Source organism: Danio rerio, chromosome 12 (genome assembly GCF_052040795.2).
Source record: "Danio rerio strain M-AB ecotype USA chromosome 12, GRCz13ab, whole genome shotgun sequence".
NCBI lineage: Eukaryota > Metazoa > Chordata > Actinopteri > Cypriniformes > Danionidae > Danio > Danio rerio.
In genome coordinates this window covers 21,993,147-22,012,518 of record NC_141032.1, presented here as the reverse complement: position 1 = coordinate 22,012,518, position 19,372 = coordinate 21,993,147, and the positions used below count along the sequence as shown (strand labels likewise).

At 43.5% G+C, this 19,372-nt stretch overlaps 1 protein-coding gene across 1 annotated transcript; it reads left to right on the top strand.

The window, feature by feature from the left end:
• The first annotated feature begins 15,737 nt into the window (after positions 1-15,737).
• On the top strand, positions 15,738-17,085 carry LOC147841372 (uncharacterized). The gene is made up of 2 exons (XM_087276219.2): positions 15,738-16,762; positions 16,865-17,085. The coding sequence occupies exons 1-2, from the start codon at positions 16,194-16,196 to the stop codon at positions 16,950-16,952; spliced, it is 657 nt and encodes a 218-aa protein (XP_087132345.1). The 5' UTR covers positions 15,738-16,193; the 3' UTR covers positions 16,953-17,085.
• Positions 17,086-19,372: the final 2,287 nt, after the last annotated feature.

The following is a 19,372-nucleotide window of genomic DNA, read 5'->3' as shown; positions in this document are numbered from 1 at the left end:
TGAGTCAGTGCTGGGGGCCTCGAAGGAATCTGCAGGGCTCACCGAACGGGGAACTTTACTGACAGATAAAAAGGCGCACGTATCTCCGTGTTAAGGAGAATGGCGCAGCAAGCGTGTTTTAACACTCTCACCGAGTTGTTTTCTCAATCACCAAAGGGTTACCTAATACCCTTGAGGAAACCGTCTCCACTTGCAGATTGTTAAACCTTGCAAATGTGTTGGGTGTCACCCAGCCCGCAGCTCTACAGATGTCTGTTAGAGAGGCGCCGCGTGCACGCGCCCAAAAGGATGCATTTCTCCGAGCAGAGTCCCGGGGGACATGGCTCACCTAGGCTCAGATAAGCGAGTGAAATGGCATCCACGATCCAGTGGGATAATCTTTGTTTCGATACAGCACTTCCTTGCTGCTGACCGCCATAACAGACGAAGAGCTGCTCAGATGATCTAAAGTACTGAGTACGGTCCAGATAAATGCGCAGAGCGCAAACAGGACAAAGTAAAGAAAGGGCTGGGTCTGCCTCCTCCGGGGGCAGCACTTCCAGGTTCACTACCTGATCTCTAAAGGGTGTGGTAGGAACCTTAGGCATATAACCCGGGCGGGGTCTCAGGATAACGTGAGAGTAATCCGGCCCGAATTCCAGGCACGAGTCACTGGCCGAAAATGATGGAGGCCAACGCAACCAGCAGAGCTGTCTTCAGGGACAGAAATCTTAAAGATACTGATTCGAGTGGCTCAAAGGAATCTGTGCACAAGCTCGTGAGAATGAGGGCAAGATCCCAAGAGGGCATGAGAGGGGGGCGGGTTGGATTAATTCGCCTAGCGCCTCTGAGGAACCGGATGATGAGGTTATGCTTTCCCACGGTGCCGCCAGCTACTGCGTCATGATGAGCGGAGATGGCAGCCATGTAAACTTTGAGAGTGGAGGGCGACAGCCTGCTCTCCAGCTTCTCTTGAATGAAAGAGAGCACAACACTGATCTGGCAGTTTCGGGGGTCTTCTCTGCGAGAGACACACCATTCAGTGTATATACTCCACTTCAGGGCGTAGGCGCGCCTCGTGGAGGGGCCTCTAGCCTGAGTGATGGTAACCACCGCACTCGGTAGGTTACCTAAGTCTTCCTCAGGTCTAAGGACCACACGTGGAGGTTCCAAAGATCAGGGCGAGGGTGCCATATGGTGCCCTGTCCCTGAGAGAGTAGGTCCTCTCTCAAAGGGATCCACCAGGGGAGGGCCATCGTGAGGAGGGAGAGCTCTGATATCCAGGTCTGGTTGGGCCAGGGGGGCGCAACTAGCAGAACCTGTTCCTCGGCCTCCCTGACCTTGCACAGTAACTGGGGGAAACGCATACTTGCGCATGCCCCGAGGTCAGCTGTGGGCCAGTGCATCCATTTACATTTACATTTAGTCATTTAGCAGACGCTTTTATCCAAAGCGACTTACAAATGAGGACAAGGAAGCAATTTACACAACCAAGAGCAACAATGAATAAGTACTAAAGGCAAGTTTCAGGTCTGTAAAGTCTAAGAAGGGAAGTGTTAGTAGTTTTTTTTTTTTTTTTTTTTTTTTTTTTTTTTTTTTTTTTTGTACAATTAGTGTGATATTCAAAGAGGCAATTGCAGCTTAGGAAGTGAAGTGGAGACTAAATAGTTGAGTTTTTAGTCGTTTCTTGAAAATAGCGAGTGACTCTGCTGTTCTGATGCAGTTAGGGAGTTCATTCCACCAACTGGGCAGATTGAGCGTGAGCGTTCGCGAAAGTGATTTTTTCCCTCTTTGGGATGGAACCACGAGGCGACGTTCATTCACAGAACGCAAGTTTCTGGAGGGCACATAGATCTGCAGAAGTGAGTGCAGATAAGAAGGTGCTAGGCCAGAAGTCACTTTGTAGGCAAACATCAGAGTTTTGAATTTGATGCGAGCAGCAACTGGCAGCCAGTGCAAACGGACTAGCAGTGGAGTGACATGTGCTCGTTTAGGTTCATTGAAGACAACTCGTGCTGCTGCATTCTGGAGCAGTTGAAGAGGCTTGATAGAGTTAGCTGGAAGCCCAGCTAGTAGAGAGTTGCAGTAATCCAGTTTGGAGAGAACAAGAGCTTGAACAAGGAGTTGAGCTGCATGTTCAGATAAGAAGGGTCGGATCTTTCTGATGTTATAGAGTGCAAATCTGCACGATCGAGCAGTTCTAGAAATGTGGTCAGAGAAGTTTAGTTGGTCATCAATCGTTACTCCAAGGCTTTTCACCATTTTGGATGCAGTAATGGTTGCCCCATCCATCTGGATTGAAAAGTTATGGTGTAGAGTCGGGTTGGCAGAAACTACAAGCATTTCCGTTTTTGCGAGGTTCAGCTGAAGATGATGATCTTTCATCCAGTGTGAAATATCCAACAGGCAGGCTGAGATACGAGCTGGAACCGAGGGATCATCAGGATGAAAAGAGAGGTATAGCTGGGTGTCATCAGCATAGCAGTGGTAGGAGAATCCATGTCTCTGGATGACTGGTCCTAGAGATGATGTGTAGATGGAGAAGAGAAGTGGCCCAAGAACAGAGCCTTGAGGTACCCCAGTGTTTAGATGCTGTAGGTTGGACACCTCTCCCCTCCAAGACACCCTGAATGACCTGTCAGAGAGGTAAGATCTAAACCATTGTATAACAGTGCCCGCAACGCCCAGTGACTCAAGCGTAGATAGCAGGATCTGGTGGTTGACAGTGTCAAAAGCAGCTGACAAGTCCAGCAAAATGAGGACTGATGATTTAGAGTCTGCTTTAGCCAGTCTGAGATCCTCCACGACCGAGAGCAGGGCAGTCTCAGTTGAGTGGCCTTTCTTAAAGCCGGATTGCTTGTTGTCCATGAGATTGTTTTGAGTAAGAAAGTCCAGGACTTGATTGAACACTACTTTCTCCAGAATCTTGGCCATGAATGGAAGCAGGGATACTGGTCTGTAGTTTTCAAGTAGCGTATGGTCCAGGTTGGGTTTCTTTAGCAGTGGGGTTACCCTAGCCTGCTTAAATGTAGTGGGGAATAAACCAGAGTCAAGAGATGTGTTAATTATGTGAGTCAGTGTTGGTATGACTGCAGGAGAGATGGCTTGCAAGAGATGAGAGGGAATGGGATCGAGTGGACAGGTGGTTGCATGGCTAGATAGCACAAGTTTGGACACCTCAGACTCAGAGAGCTGAGAAAAGGAGGTGAGTGTGTGTGGTGTTGGTGTTGTATCTTGCGTGTTTGTTGTAGGTGCAGCAAATTGAGCACTGATTTTTGCAGTTTTGGTGCAGAAGAATGTAGCAAAGTCATCAGTAGTAAGTGTGGAGGATGCGGGTGGAGGAGGAGGATAGAGGAGGGAGGAAAATGTTTTAAAAAGTAGGCGAGCAGCCTACATCCGTTCCGAGAGAGCCCTCGGTCAGGGAAAAGAACAACTGGCAATGAGCGTTCTCGGGGGAAGCAAACAGATCGATCTGGGCCTCCCCGAATCGCGCCCATATCAGCTGAACCGACTCGGGGTGGAGTCTCCATTCTCCGAGGCGTATCTGCTGCCGTGAGAGCACATCGGCTGCATGGTTGAGCATGCCTGGAATGGCGCGCAGCGATTTTAGCCGCGGGTGACTCCAGAGGAGCAGACGGCGGGTGAGCTGAGACATGCGGCGAGAGCGCATACCCCCCGTCCGGTTGATATACGCCGCCGCCGCCTTACTGTCCGTCCTGACCAGCACGTGTTGCTGCTCCAGCACCGGAAAAAAGCGGTGGAGAGCGCGGAACACTGCCAACAGCTCTAGGCGATTGATATGCCAATGCAACTGGGCACCCTTCCACAGGCCCGAAACACGGCCCCCCACCCCGTGTTGGAAGCATTTGTTGAAACAACAACATGGCTGGATGCCTGTCCTACAGGCACACCGGCCTGTAGAAACGAGGGGTCGTTCCAAGAGCTGAGGGCGCGGCGACACAGCGCAGTGACAAGGACTCGGTGTGTGCCCACGTGCCTTGCGCGTCTTGGGACTCGATCGTGAAGTCAGTGCTGGAGTGGTCTCATATAGAGTAATCCGAGCGACATGACGGCGGCTGCGGATGCCATATGCCCCAGGAGCCTCTGAAAGAACTTCAGTGGGACCACTAGTTTGCTGTCGAGCTCTCTCAGACAGTCCAGAAACAGGCAAGTGCGCTCTCCGGAGAGGCGCGCTACCATGATTACCGAGTCCAGCTCCAACCCAAGAAAGGAGATCCTCTGCACAGGGGCGAGTTTGCTCTTTTCTCGGTTGACCTGAAGCCCCAACAGGCGGAAATGCCGGAGCATCTTGTCTCTGTGCATAATCAATTGCTCCCGCGAGTGGGCTAAAATCAGCCAGTCGTTGAGATAATTGGGTATGCGGATGCCCGCGAGCTGAAGGGGCACTAGGGCACCCTCCACAAGTTTGGAGAAGACCCACGGGGACAGAGAGAGCCCGAAGGGGAGGACCTTGTATTGCCATGCTCGACCTTCGAACGCAAACCATAAAAAACTGACAGTGGCGTGGAAGAATGGAGACATGGCATTGGAGAATGTGCCTCTGCATGAGCATTCTGAATGGCAGCTTGTGCAGACAGCGGTTTAAAACGCGCAGATCTAGGATTGGCCGTGACCCACCGCTCTTTTTGGGTACGATGAAGTACGGGCTGTAAAACCCACTCTCCATCTTAGCTGGAGGGACTGGCTCGATTGCACCCTTCGCCAGGAGGGCAGCAATCTCCTCTCGCAAGACAGGGGTGGACAGGGGGCTGACCCTGGTGAAATACACACCCGTGAACTTGGGGAGCCGTTTCGCGAACTGAATCGCATAACCGAGTCTGATTGTGCGTATGAGCCACCGTGAAGGGCTGGCCCCCGCTAACCAGGCAGGCAGAGTCCTCGCTAATGGAGTTATCGCTACAATAGCTGACGTACCAGCGGTGGGGCAGCGCAGAGTGGGTGTGCTGATCCGGGAAGCGCAAGGGTCCCTCGGAAGAGCTGGAGGAGAGCGATTCGCTCTGGCTCCGCACCCTGACTCCGGAGAGGGGGCTCGAGGGTTGGGGGAAAGGAGACCGTCCCCCCAGCGCTTGTGAGCCACTGGCGAAGCACATAGAGCCTGCGAGCTTGGAAGCAGCGCGTCCTGGACTGGCTGGGTTTGTGCTGTCACATGCGGGGAAGGGGAAAAGTGCTCTTTCATTGATGTTTTCAAGGCACTGAAAAGTACCGTTGGAATAGGGGCCCTGGGCAGGGGGGGCTGCCTGCTTTCGAGGTGGAGGCACAGGCGGGGCGGGGCAGCACTCGTTGGCGGGCGCCCTCTGTGAGGAGCAGCGGAGGTGGATGGCTCGGCAGGCAGAGCGGGCTTACGGTCCCGCCGATAGATGACATTACCCATCGCATCCGACTGCTCTCTCACCGTCTTGAATTCCTGGGTGAACTCACCGACAGTGTCGCCGAACAGGCCAGCCTGGGATATGGGCGAGGCAAGAAAGCGAACTTTGTCGACATTGCGCATATCGGCCAGGTTTAGCCACATCGTCCTCCCCAGCACACACGGGGCAGACTTAGTAGTCCGAAGAGCATAGTCGGTCACGGTGTGCAGCTCGTGTAACAAGCCTGGGTTAGACCTGCCCTCGTGCAGCTCGGCCAGCGTCTGCGCTTGGTAGCGATGGTAGGTGGCCATCGCGTTCAAGGCGGAAGCAGCCTGACCCGCAGCCTTGTAAGCTCTGGCTCCGAGGGGGGCAGATAACCTACAGGCTTTAGACGAGAGATGGGGCGGACCCCGCCAAGTCGAGGCGCCACGCGGGCAAAGATTGACCGCGATAGCACGCTCCACCGACGGGATCGCCTCATACCCCCTGGCAGCTCCACCATCAGGGACGGTGAGGGCGGAGGGACATGCAGCACGGGCAGAGAAAGGTGCCCTCCAATACCGCGGGAGCCTACTGTGCATCTCCGGGAAGAAGGGGAGGAGAGGCTTTGAAGGCTTTACCTTCTGGTCCTCTACATAACATCCATCTAGTCAGTCCGGCCGTGGAGCTGGGGTATGAACCAAATCCAACCCCACGGCCGAAGCAGCCCGGGAAAGCACGGCTAACATGTCCGCCTCAGGATCCGTTTTAACTGAGCTCACCTGCCCGGAGGGGGCGAGCGGGTCTGGATCTTCGTCGACAATGAAAGTCCACCCTCCGATGCCACAGTGGACATGTGATCTCCAGTGTCAGCGAGCGTGAGAGCTACCATCTGGTTAGACGGATCACTCCCACTGCCCAAAGGTTGTATGGAGCGCCTGGAGGAGCGGGAGGTCCGCGAGCCCTTGGGCGGCGGATTATCTCCCGCTGGGACCCTTAGATCTACCTGAGTGCCCGCTGCAGAGCAGGGGAAAGCTAGGGTGGTTCGCTCTCTTTCGAAAGCTAGCTGCGATCTTAACTGCGCAATGGTCATGGCATCGCAGTGATGACATGAACCGCCCGCGAGCACCACATTAACATGCTGGACCCCCAAACATGTAATGCAGTGATCGTGTCCATCATCCGGAGCCAGGAAACCCCCCACATCCAGAAACGCACAGTCGGAGCGCCATCCTGAAAAGGACGTGCTGCACGACTTTGTTGCCCTTTTAATAAAAAATGCAACTTATACGCACCTCTCTGGATGACCGGACCCAAAGAATGCCAGGTAAGGGAAAATCCCAGCTCAACCATCTGCTGCCGCGTATAGCCACTCTGGACTGGGAGACACTCATTCGCTCGGAAGTCGCTGTATTCAGCAAGAGGAACCCTCATCGACTCGATCAGAAAAGTCTCTGAAGCGAAAAGGATAGCGTGTGCTTGCTCCACCTGTGCTTATATGCGGGGTTAATTGGCAATGAAGCACACGTGCGCAAGCTTAAGCTCACAATTCATTGGCATTCATTGGCCTGTTCCAAACTCTTTCAGACAAGTGGCTTCTGAACCGAATCCTCCCAATTCGTGGATTTTCTAAATCAAATCCACCAATAGCATTGGAGTTCCCCAACCGAAGGGGAACTACAAATCTGCCACTTTAATAAAACTAATCAGATGAACAATAAACAACACACACACTGTTGCTGAGTCTTGGTTACTGTAAGTAAGCATTTTCTACTATTTTTCTTATCTTGCCTTTTGATGTATTTAGACCTTTGCTTGTTTTACTGTTACGCTGTTTTGCCACCTGTCCTGACCATTTGGCATGAGTGTGTTTCTAGATTACTTTATTGGATTGCCTATGTTATACCATTTGCTCCTGTTAACCCTGACTGTCAAATTATCCCTTTGCCCTAATAAAGCAGCATCTGGAACTACACCTTTTCTGCAACCAGACTCTTTACAGTTTCAGCTAACTTTATTATTTATTTATTATTGTTATTATTATTTATTATTCTTAAATAACAGGGCAAAAAAAAGTGGCGCAATAGGTAGCAATGTCACCTCACAGCAAGAAGGTCACTGGTTTGAGCCTCACCTGGGTCAGTTGGCATTTCTGTGGGGAGTTTGCATGTTCTACCCATGTTTGCGTGGGTTTTCTCCGGGTGCTCAAGTTTCCTAAACAAGTCCAAAGACATGCACTATTGGTGAATTGGGTAAGCTAAACTGTCTGTAGTGTACGTGTGTGTGAATGAGAGAGTATGGGTGTTTCTCAGTGATGGGTTGCAGCTGGAAGGGATATCCACTGCATACAACATATGTTGGATAAGTTGGAGGTTCATTCCGCTGTGGCAACCCCTGATTAATAAAGGGCCTGAGCCAAAACAAAAATGAATGAATGAATTCTCAAATTATAGTTCTGAATTGGTTGAAAATAAAAATGTCATTTAAAACTAATCAGAATATTCATTCTGCCTAAAGAAAAAACAATAAGCAAAATATAATTTTTATAGAGACCAGAAATTAATTGAATTACTCTGAATCAACTTAAATATTTATTTTTTTGGAAACAAATCTTACAATTAAATGAAAGTAAAGATGTATTTTAGATTAAACTATAATAAACGTGTAACAGTAGGCTATGCTATTGCCAGTCATTTTTTATTTAAATATCTGAGGTGAACTATCTGTTCTTGTTTTTAGTATAGCTATAAATGTCACACAATATGGTAATCAATCTCATATTTGAAATAGATAAAAACTGAAGAGCACATAAGCAGTTCCTGAGGGTATCTTTGTCAGAGAAATTCTTATAGGCTACTGTAACTGTTGTTCTAGTCTTAACGTTGCAGAAATTCAAATATGTTTTTAAAAGAGATATGTTGCCATTAGACGCAGTGGCGCAGTGGGTAGCACGTTCGCCTCACATCAAGAAGGTCGCTGGTTTTAACCTCGGCTCAGTTGCCTTTCTGTGTGGAGTTTGCATGTTCTCCCTGCGTTTGCGTGGGTTTCCTCCGGGTACTCCGGTTTCTCCCACAGTCCAAAGACATGCAGTACAGGTGAATTGGGTAGGCTAAATTGTCCGTAGTGTATGAGTGTGTGTGTGTGAATGTGTGTGTGGATTTTTCCCAGAGATGGGTTGCAGCTGGAAGGGCATCCGCTGCGTAAAAACTTGCTGGATAAGTTGGCGGTTCATTCCGCTGTGGCAACTCCAGATTAATAAAGGGACTAAGCCGACAAGAAAATGAATAATTGAATGAATGTTGCCATTAAGAATGCTCACTCATATAATATTACATGACAGAATTTACAATGCTTACCTTGTATTCACATTTGAATAAAATAATGGTAGATGGCAAAACAGTGGCAAGTGAGTAGTGATGTCATGTGGTCCCAAGACATGACAACCGCTATTTTAAATATTACTTTGAGAACGACTATCTTTAATTTTACCTAGAGAGTAACTTTTTTGCTTTAAGGCAAATTATATTAAATTGGTTATAATCAGAGACCATAGCAATAATTCCCTTAATCCAATATAAAAATGTACTTTGAATATAGACACAGTAGATTAACTGCATCAGTGTAAGATTTCATCAAAAATATAAAAAGATAACAGCTGTTTTTATAACAAGAGTTCCATGAAAAAATTAAAAATGTTTAACTATTTGCTGATGACAAATTTAAATAATGATAATGCTAATTATATTCATTTTTGTCATAAGTGACACTGAAAATGCAATGTCACGTTCACACCCCATACGTAGACATGAAACTGCCAACAAAATGAGGCACTATATAGAAATGAAGTGCTACAAGAAGTGCATCACGCAGCCATGAAGAAAACATTTTCATTTGCTGCGCCTCATAGGTCATTATTTTTTTAAGTCTACATACCGGGTTGAGGAATATACAAAAATCATTGGAATGGAAACAATCGGATTATGTGTGTATCTGCATTAAGGAGACCGACGGATTATGCACTGGGTGAAAATGTGGAGGAAAAAGGCAGTGGGAGGCAGTCAGATGGTGAGGACACACCTTTTGTACTGGCAGAGTGATTGGGAAATGGTACTGTGTATTGTTGGAAAAGAGAAAGACTGGATGGATTGTATGCTGCAGACGAGGCCCGGGCTTCAGGAGAGACACGACTAACCCCACCCCTTCAGCGCTTCCACATTCAACTGCTCAATTGGGGAGCTGAGACATGGAGAGAGAACAGAGTATTTCAGGACAAAACCACAGACAAAGGTGTGAGGCACATAAAAAGTTGTGGTAGATTATAGTGAGGGGAAAAAAAATCTAATTTTACACTGATTGTAGACAGTAATGATTACTTGCAAACTAAAATTACATACCGGAGCTTCCTAGAAACATGAAGGTCTTGATACAATAGAAAAACTTTTGTGAATTGTAAGAACTGTCTGACTTTAGAGACACAAAAGATTCCTTGTGGTTATTCATAAAATGTAGTTTATTCCATCAATGTCACTGGAAATACTAAAAAAAAAAGTTAATACAATGGCCGTGAATATTCTATTAGTTTTAACTAGTATCATTAAAGTGAAAGATAATATATATTGAAAATTGTACAGAATTGCCTTTCATTCAAATTTAGTTAGTAAATGGGGTTAGACTTGATTTTAAAGTCACCTTTTTACAGTGTAATTTTTCATTTAAGTGCCGAGTAATAATTAATTATTTACTGCACAAATACTTACTCAATGCAGGTTGGGTTTAGGGTTAGTTGCATGTAATTGTGCTTCATTAATACTAATTACTATGTAGTACATGGAAAGTAATGAGGACTATTTAAAATAAAGTGTTAGCCTAAATAGTAATGTGTTTTACAAAAAGCTTACTTTGCTCAACCAAGTTTTTGGTCAAAAATACAGCAAAACAGTAAGACTACACACTCACCAGACACTTTATTAGATAGACCTTACTATTACCAAGTTGGACCTCCTTTCGCCATCAGAATAACCTTAATCTTTTGTGGCATAGATTTAACAAGGTACTGGAAATATTCCTCAGAGATTTTGGTCCATATTGACATGATAGCATCACGCACTTGCTGCAGATGTGTCAGCAGCACAGGATGCAAATCCATGATGCAAATCTCCCGTTCCACCACATCCCAAAGGTGCTTTATTGGATTGAGTTCTGGTGACTGTGGAGGCCATTTGAGTACAGTGAACTCATTTTCATGTTCAAAAAAACAGTCAGAGATGATTCAGGCTTTAAGACATGGCACATTATCCTGCTGGAAGTAGCCATCAGAAGATGGGTACTGTGGGATGGACATGGTCAGCAACAATAGGCTGTGGTGTTGACATGATGCTCAATTGGTACGAATGGGGCTAATGTGTGCCAAGAAAATATTCATCACACCATTACACCACCAGCAGCAGCCTTAACCATTGATAAAAGGCAGGATGGATCCATGCTTTCAAGTTGTTGATGCCAAATTCTGACCCTACCATCCAAATGTTGCAACAAAAATCGAGACTCATAAGACCAGGGAACATTTTTTCCAATCTTCTGTTGTCCAATTATGGTGAGCCTGTGCGAATTGTAACCTCAGTTTCCTGTTTTTAGCTGATAGGAGTGGCATCCTGTGTAGTCTTCTGCTGCTGTAGCCTATCTTCCTCAAGGTTCAACGTCTGTTCAAAGACATGTCCATACCTTAAATGTAACGAGTGGTTATTTGAGTTCCTGTTGCCTTTCTGTCAGCTGGAACCAGTCTGGGCATTTTCATCTGACCTCTGGCATCAATATTTAATTTGCACCCTGAACTGCTCACTGGATATTTTCTCTTTTTTTGGACCATTCTCTTTAAATTCTAGAAATAGTTGTGCATTAAAGCCCCAGTAGATCAACAGTTCCTGAATTGCTTAGACTCATAATAATCACATCCGGTTAGAACTGTTCCATAAAATAGCCACACTGTTTAAAAAAATATAGGTTTGGTCATCATGGGTCAAAAGAGTACATTTCCCATTTGCCAGAATTAAAGTAACCTCATAAAAAGTCTATTGAGAAACTTCCATGCCACATTTATTTGTAAAAAAAACAGCAATTGTCATCATGAGCACAAGCTTAATTTTAAAAAAGAATTTCAGGAGGTATTGGAAACACAATTGTCATGTGTTTTGTGTTACAAAATTATATCTGCTAAAAACAAAATGTTTAATTATTTATTTGCTTCATTCCTTCATTTTCTTTTCGGCTTAGTCCATTTATTCCAGCCGCAACCCATCTTTGGGAAACATCCACACACTCATTCACGCTCATACACTACGGACAATTTAGCCTACCCAATTCACCTGTACCGCATGTCTTTGGACTGTGGGGGAAACCAGAGCACCTGGAGGAAACCTATGCGAACGCAGGGAGAACATTCAAACTCCACACAAAAACGCCAAATGTTTAATTTTTTTTGCAAATCTATAACATGGAATTGTCGCCATGAAGGTGTTTTGCACACAATAACCCAGTGTCCTCATGTCTCAGAACCTCTAGTGTCTGTGTCCTTCAAGGTCAGCTCTTCTGCTACATTAGGTGGACATACAGCATAAAGGCTGTGATTCCCCCAAAAAATTACTTCAAGCTTAAGCTGGACTGTTCCAGGTGAGACATGGTTATTTTTCCAATCTAATATACTGCTACATTTAACTGGATGCTTGGATGTGGTTTGTAGAATAACATTTTGCTGTAATTTAAAAGAAAACAGACATTCAGCCCACCCAAACCTAACCTTGGCCCACGCTGGGCAACCATCCACCAACACAACTTTTTCACGAATATTAAAATTTTAATCAGTTTGTCATAAATTGAGCAAATCTTGAAACTCTAGATAGAAATATGGTGATATTTGAATCAGTAAACAGAGAAGAGCAGCTCTTAACATTCTTCCATAATGCACAAAGGGAAACTATCCAAAGGATTTTTTTTATAAAACGTAACAACAAAAGGAAAAATTTCAGATGGAAAACCATCTAAAGGAAGCAAAACATCAAAGCTTGCATTTACACTGAAACGTGAATGATTTGCAATGGTCTTCGATATAATTTGCACAAAAATTGTTTGCTTTTATTTGACTGTTTCACATTCACAACTGCGCTTTGAACATGAACTACCTTGGAAATTCACTGTATACTTTCTAATGGCTGAAGTCAATGTATTTTGACCTTTCTGTGACTGCTTGCTATAAGTATACGGATGCTATAAACGCACAAAATACATGCGGTCACCAAGCGGTCAGCTATGTTTGCTGCAATCATTTTCTCCAAAGAAAATGGTACTTAAAAGCTAGAGTACCAAACAAATTACTGCCATACATTTGGTCTGTGCTGACTGTAATGATGAGCAAGTCAATCTCAGAGTCCATCAGTGATTCATTCAGGAAAATGTTTATATTTTTTATATGTTTTCTTTCTACATGCAGAGATTTTAAAAGGAAATGCAAGTAGACTGCTTTTAAACCTTGTGGAATCACTTCACAGAATGTTGAATTGAATTCTTAATATTGCTTGTAATCGGTTGTCTCAGTTTGAGTGGAAATAAAAAAAGATTATTTTTTAAGTGTAATAAGTTGTTTTTTAAAAAGATTGTATGCATAAACGGCCAGATAACTTAAAAATAAACAACATTCTTTCTTCTGTTTTCCCACAATGCAACATCTTCTCACATACAGCAGGATGGTTGTAAACTGGAGAAGATCAAGAGCAGATCAATGTTATGGACTTGTTTCAGATGGCAGACTTGATGTTGATTTGCAGCTCTTTTGCAGCTGTGATGTGGCCTTTTGCAAAGCCTGAACTGATCTATCAGGGTGATTACGCATTCTTTTTATGGCAGTCCTGATTCACTTGGTACTGAAACACAAGATATACACAATAACTTAATAATCTCCCATCCAACACATCCCAGGCCTATTGAGAATAGTGAAGTAATTGGTTTGAGCTTTGTGAAATACCTCATAATCCATCTGAAACTTTCTATTACAAGATGAGTAGACACTATAGTCATACAGAAATGGATGTCAGGACTCTACTCAACTCTACTTTACTCAGGTATAGGCTGTGGTGTCTCTAATGATGCTCAACTAGAACTAATGGGCATAAAGTGTGCCAAAAAATGTTTTTGTCACACAATTACACCACTAGTCTAAATCACCAAAACGAGGCAGGATGGATTATGCTTTCAAGTTCTGACACTTCCACTACAGTGTCACATCAAAAAGGATACTCATCATACTGTACCAGAAAACCTTTTACCAATCTTGTGTAATTCCATTTTGATGTTACTGTGTGAATTTTAGCCTCAGTTTGCTGTTCTTGGTTGGCAGGAGTGTTCACTGGTCTGCTTTTCTTATGTGGTTGTAGCTCACCTGTTTCAAGGTTATTTAAAGGGGTAGATCAACCAGAAAAAATTACACACACTCGGATTATTTCAAATCTTTATGAGTTTCTTTATCATGTTGAAAAATAAAAGATATTTAAAATGTTTAAAACCTATAACCGTTAACTTACACAGTGGGAAAAACAAGTATTACGGAATTCAATGGTGACTGTTTCAACATTTTTCAAAATATTTTCTGTGTTTAGGTCTCTGTAGTACTCTGTCAAACTCTGTCAGAGATCCATCATTTGGAACTATGTTGATTAAAACATAAAAAGGTCTGAAGATTGAACAATTGAATTTGAGAGCAAAATACTTAAATTGTAAGAAAGACAACTAATTTCAAAATCATTCAAAGTGGATGGTGAACTGTTATAAAAGGAATTGGGCATTAAGGGCATGACTCGAAATAGAAAACAATCAGGAAGTTTTCTAACCACAGGTTTAGAGTTGTAGCTCAAACAACACACGTTTGTGGGGCTATTTACAAATGTTTGTTGGAACGATGGATTCGGGAAACGCAGATTCACTGAACTATGTTTTTAATTATGTAATTTGTTGGCTTAGTTGGCTAATGATGTTTTGGGAAACGCATCCCTGGTCGATCTCTTCTGATCTCTGATATGAAAAAGACATTTTTTGTTCACAAAACCGCCTCTTCCTAAATATATAATAATTTAAGGAAGATTCTTTGCATATGGTTGTATTTGAAAATACCAGTGGATCATCTGTGATTGGCAGCCAGTTGAAGTGAATTATTAGCCCCTATTTTTAAATTTTTAAATAATTCCCAAATGATGTTTAACAGGGCAAAGACATTTCCACAGTATGTCGGATAATAATTTTTCTTCTGGAGAAAGTCTTATTTGTTTTATTTCAGGTAGAATAAAAGCAGTTTTTAAAATTTTTTAAAATCATTTTGAGGTCAATGTTATTATCCCCTTTAAGCAATTGTTTTTCGATAGTCTACAGAATAATCCATCATTATACAATTACTTGCCTAAATAGCCTAACTTGCCTAGTTAACCTAATTAATCATGTTACACCTTTAAATGTCACTTTAAGCTGTATAGACATGTCTTGAAAAATACATAGTAAAATATTATTTATTGTAATCATGGCAACGATAAAATAAATCAGTTATTAGAAATTAGTTATTAAAACTATTATGTTCAGTAATGTGTTGAAAAAAAATTCTCTCCGTTAAACAGAAATGTAAAAATGTGTTTAAACAGTTCAAAGAGTAATTCTATCTTGATTATTATTGAACTTCATTCATTTAATTAATTCATTCATTCATTTTTTTCGGCTTAGTCCCTTTATTTATTTAGGGTCGCCACAGCAGAATGAACCGCCAACTTATGTTTTATGCAACGGATGCCCTTCCAGCTGCAACCCATCACTGGAAAACATCCATACACTCTCATGCACACACATACACTATGGAAAATTTTAGCTTACTCAATTCACCTATACCATGTCTTTGGACTTGAGGGGGAAAAAGAGCACCTGGAGGAAACCCAATCAGAGCAGGGAGAACATGCAAACTCCACACCAAAATGCCAACTGACCTTGCCGAGGCTCGAACCACTGCGCCACTGCGTCACCCTATTATTACATTTTTCAAAAACACTTTTGAAAGTTGCATTCAAACTTGGCATATTTTTTAAGTTAACAAAATGAGGAGGACCGCAAAGCTGAGGTCATAATTTAAGTCAAGATATCCCAAGTTAAGTTTATTCATAAACTAATTTCGAGAGGAGCACGTGATTATGATTGAACACGGCTGGTTCTGCATTAGCATGCATGATCCACCAATCAGGCCATTCCTAACCCACTATAAAGAGCCAGGGTTTTTTCACTACAGTCATCTTCGATTTGAAGAATACACTGCACTGCATCAGATGCTACTGCTACAACAACTTCTCCAACTACAACTTCATATTGAGTGCGCATGCTCGGCGCATGCTCGAGTGACGTCACTGGCGTCACTGTCTCCGTTCGGTCACACACTGTGTGTGCTTGAAGTTTGGACTTGCTATTTACTCGCAATTTAAATCTTAATCATAAAATTCTTCCTCATTTGCTAAGTATTTGTCTCTCCTACTTAGGGTGACCAAACCCTTAATACATTTATACAAACAAAACTGCTTTAAAAACGGTCTGTCCCTCGAGCATCCGCCTGTTGTTTGTAGCTTTAGCCTGCTAGCGCACTGGTCAGCTAAAGCTACCGACCTCTTTTACCATACACTTTTGACTTCTGGCTTTGCTCTTTACCCCGTAAAATGTCGCTTCTGTCTCTGTCCTTGTGTGCAGGAGAAGCATAGATGGAGGCGTTGGAGCTGGAGCTGGAAGAAGTGGAGTCCCAGATCCGGGCGCTGGTGGTAAGACGGTCGCGGCTACGGGAACAACTTCTTGTTGTACCTAATGCTAAGGCCGTCTCATCACCTAAGGTACGTGGAAATTACAACTACATCATTCCCTCTACCTCAACCCCGCATCCTTCTCTGTCCAGGTCCAGCGCACCCGGGGCGCGGCTCAGCCAGGCGTCGTTCACGCCGACACCCGGCTACCAGGGCGCCTGGGTGCAAGGTGCTTCTCAGATCCCGGGGCAGAACGTCTCCTCCTGTGTTCGAGATCTCCACGGAGAACCGCTTCTCCCCTCTCCGCGAGTCGGGTCCCGATGTGGCCATCATCGGTGACTCGATCGTTCGTCACGTCCGTGCCGCCTCCTCAAAAGGTAATAAAGTACGTACTTTCTGCTTTCCTGGTGCCCGTGTGAGAAATATTTCTACACAGATTCCAACCATCCTGGGCGCTGCCGAGAGCCCTGGTGCCATTGTCCTCCACGTGGGGACAAACGACACCGGGCTCCGGCAGTCGGAGATCCTGAAGAAGGACTTCAGGAGCCTGATCGAGACGGTTCGACGCACCTCGCCCGCCACGCAGATCATCGTTTCTGGGCCGCTTCCTACCTACCGCCGAGGAAATGAAAGGTTCAGTAGACTTTTAGCTTTGAATGAATGGCTAATAACATTGTGTAAAGAACAGAAATTGCTCTTTGCTAATAACTGGAATCTTTTCTGGGAGCGTCCTAGGCTCTTCCGTCCTGACGGCCTGCACCCCAGTCGAGCCGGAGCTGAACTCCTGTCGGACAACATCTCCAGATTACTTCGCACCATCTGACTAGCAGGTAAAAATTCACAAAATTCACGTTATAGCCACCTAGACTCTTGTTCACCCCACTTAAACATCAGTAACGCATATCTGGCAAATCCTATAGAGACTGTGTCTGTTCCTCGTATTATTAGATTAAGAAATAAACGTACTGTGTGCTCCAGAAAAAATCTAGTAAGAATCAAACCAGAAAAACCAGTAGAAAGTGAAAATACAAATTTCGTAAAACTTGGTCTCCTAAACATCAGGTCACTTGCACCTACAGCACTTATCATTAATGAAATAATAACAGAAAACAATCTTAATGCACTCTGTCTCACTGAAACCTGGCTGAAACAAAATGACTATATTAGCTTAAATGAAGCAACTCCTCCAGGATTCTTATATAAACATGAGGCTCGTCAAACTGGTCGTGGTGGTGGAGTTGCATCAATCTTTAGTGATTTCCTTAATTTTAAACAGGGAGACGGACTTATGTTTAGCTCCTTTGAAGTATTATCGCTTAATGTTCAGCTTCCAGATACTATACAAAAACCTATGTTATCTCTCGCTTTAATCACCATATATAGACCCCCAGGACCCTATGTCAAATTTCTAAAAGAATTTTCAGATTTTATTTCTGACTTACTAGTCAAAACTGATAAAATAAAACAAAGTGATGATATTACAGATCACTACCTCTTACTATATAAGCTGTGTTTACCTGAAATCAGCAAACCCGCTCCAATACTCCGCCCTAGTAGAACTATTGTTCCGTCAACTAAAGATGAATTTATAAATAACTTACCTGATCTCTCTCTATTTCGTAATGCACCCGCAAACTCAAATGATCTTGATGTAGTAACCAGCAGTATGGATGCCATCTTTACTAGCACACTAAATACTGTGGCACCCATCAAATTAAAAAAGGCTAGAGAGATTAAAACTATACCATGGTATAATAGTCATACTCGTGCGCTCAAAACAGCAACCCGCGCCCTGGAACGTAAATGGAAAAAAACTAATTTAGAGGTCTTTAGAATTGCGTACAAAGACAGTATGTCCAGCTATAGGAGGGCTCTAAAATCTGCCAGGACCGAGCACCTGCGCAAACTGATAGAAAATAATCATAACAATCCTAGATTTTTATTTAACACCATCTCTAAATTAGCAAATAATCGGTCATCCTTGGAACAAACTACTCCACCGCAAATTAGTAGTGATGACTTCATGAATTTTTTCAGTAATAAAATAGAAGGCTTTAGACAGAAAATAGGAGATGCCAAACTTTCTGCACCGGCTTATACTCCAAATCCTGTAAATATTTCATTAAATCATAATAATAACCTACACTGCTTCAAAATCATAGAACATGAAGAGTTAGTAAAAATTATAAATAGCTCTAAACCAGCAACGTGTATGCTGGACTCAATTCCAACAAAATTACTGAAAGAGCTGCTACCTGCTATAGGAGAACCTCTTCTTTACATTATCAACTCTTCTTTATCTATAGGCCATGTTCCAAACTCTTACAAGCTAGCTGTTATTAAGCCTATTATTAAGAAACCGCAACTAGACACCAACAACTTAGCTAACTATAGGCCTATTTCAAATCTTCCATTTATGTCTAAAATACTAGAAAAAGTTGTTTCCACTCAATTATGCTCTTTTCTGCAGACAAACAATATTTTTGAAGTGTTTCAGTCAGGTTTCAGAGCTCACCACAGTACAGAAACCGCCTTAGTGAAAATAACCAATGATTTACTTTTAGCTGCTGACCGAGGGTGCGTCTCGCTATTAGTTTTACTCGATTTTAGTGCGGCATTTGATACCATTGACCACTATATCCTCATAAATCGCTTAAAGTCTACAGGTGTCCAGGGACAGGCTCTACAATGGTTTAAGTCATACTTAACTGACCGCTACCACTTTGTGAATCTTAATGGACAGCCTTCACAAATCTGCCCAGTAAAGTATGGGGTGCCTCAAGGATCAGTTTTAGGCCCTTTACTGTTTACAATTTACATGCTACCTCTGGGAGACATTATTAGAAGACATGGGATCAGCTTTCACTGCTATGCAGATGATACTCAATTATATATTTCAACTAAACCTGACGAGACGTCTGAACTTTTTAAACTAACGGAGTGTATCAAAGACATCAAAGACTGGATGACCAACAATTTTCTTCTCTTAAACTCCGACAAAACAGAATTATTACTTATTGGGCCTAAATCTTGCACACAGCAGATCTCGCAACTCAATTTACAATTAGAGGGATACAAAGTTAGTTTTAGCTCTACTATAAAAGATCTGGGTGTCATATTAGACAGCAATCTAACTTTTAAAAACTATATATCCCATGTCACAAAAACTGCCTTCTTTCATCTGAGAAATATCGCTAAATTACGAAATATGCTATCCATCTCAGATGCAGAAAAGCTAGTCCA

What these genes read in the sequence shown, in the direction of transcription:
- LOC147841372 (XM_087276219.2), top strand. Translation starts at nt 16,194, where the DNA reads ATGCTAAGGCCGTCTCATCACCTAAGGTACGTGGAAATTACAACTACA. An exon ending in TACCGCCGAGGAAATGAAAG is followed by an intron (nt 16,763 to 16,864) that starts GTTCAGTAGACT and finishes GGAGCGTCCTAG; the next exon opens with GCTCTTCCGTCCTGACGGCC.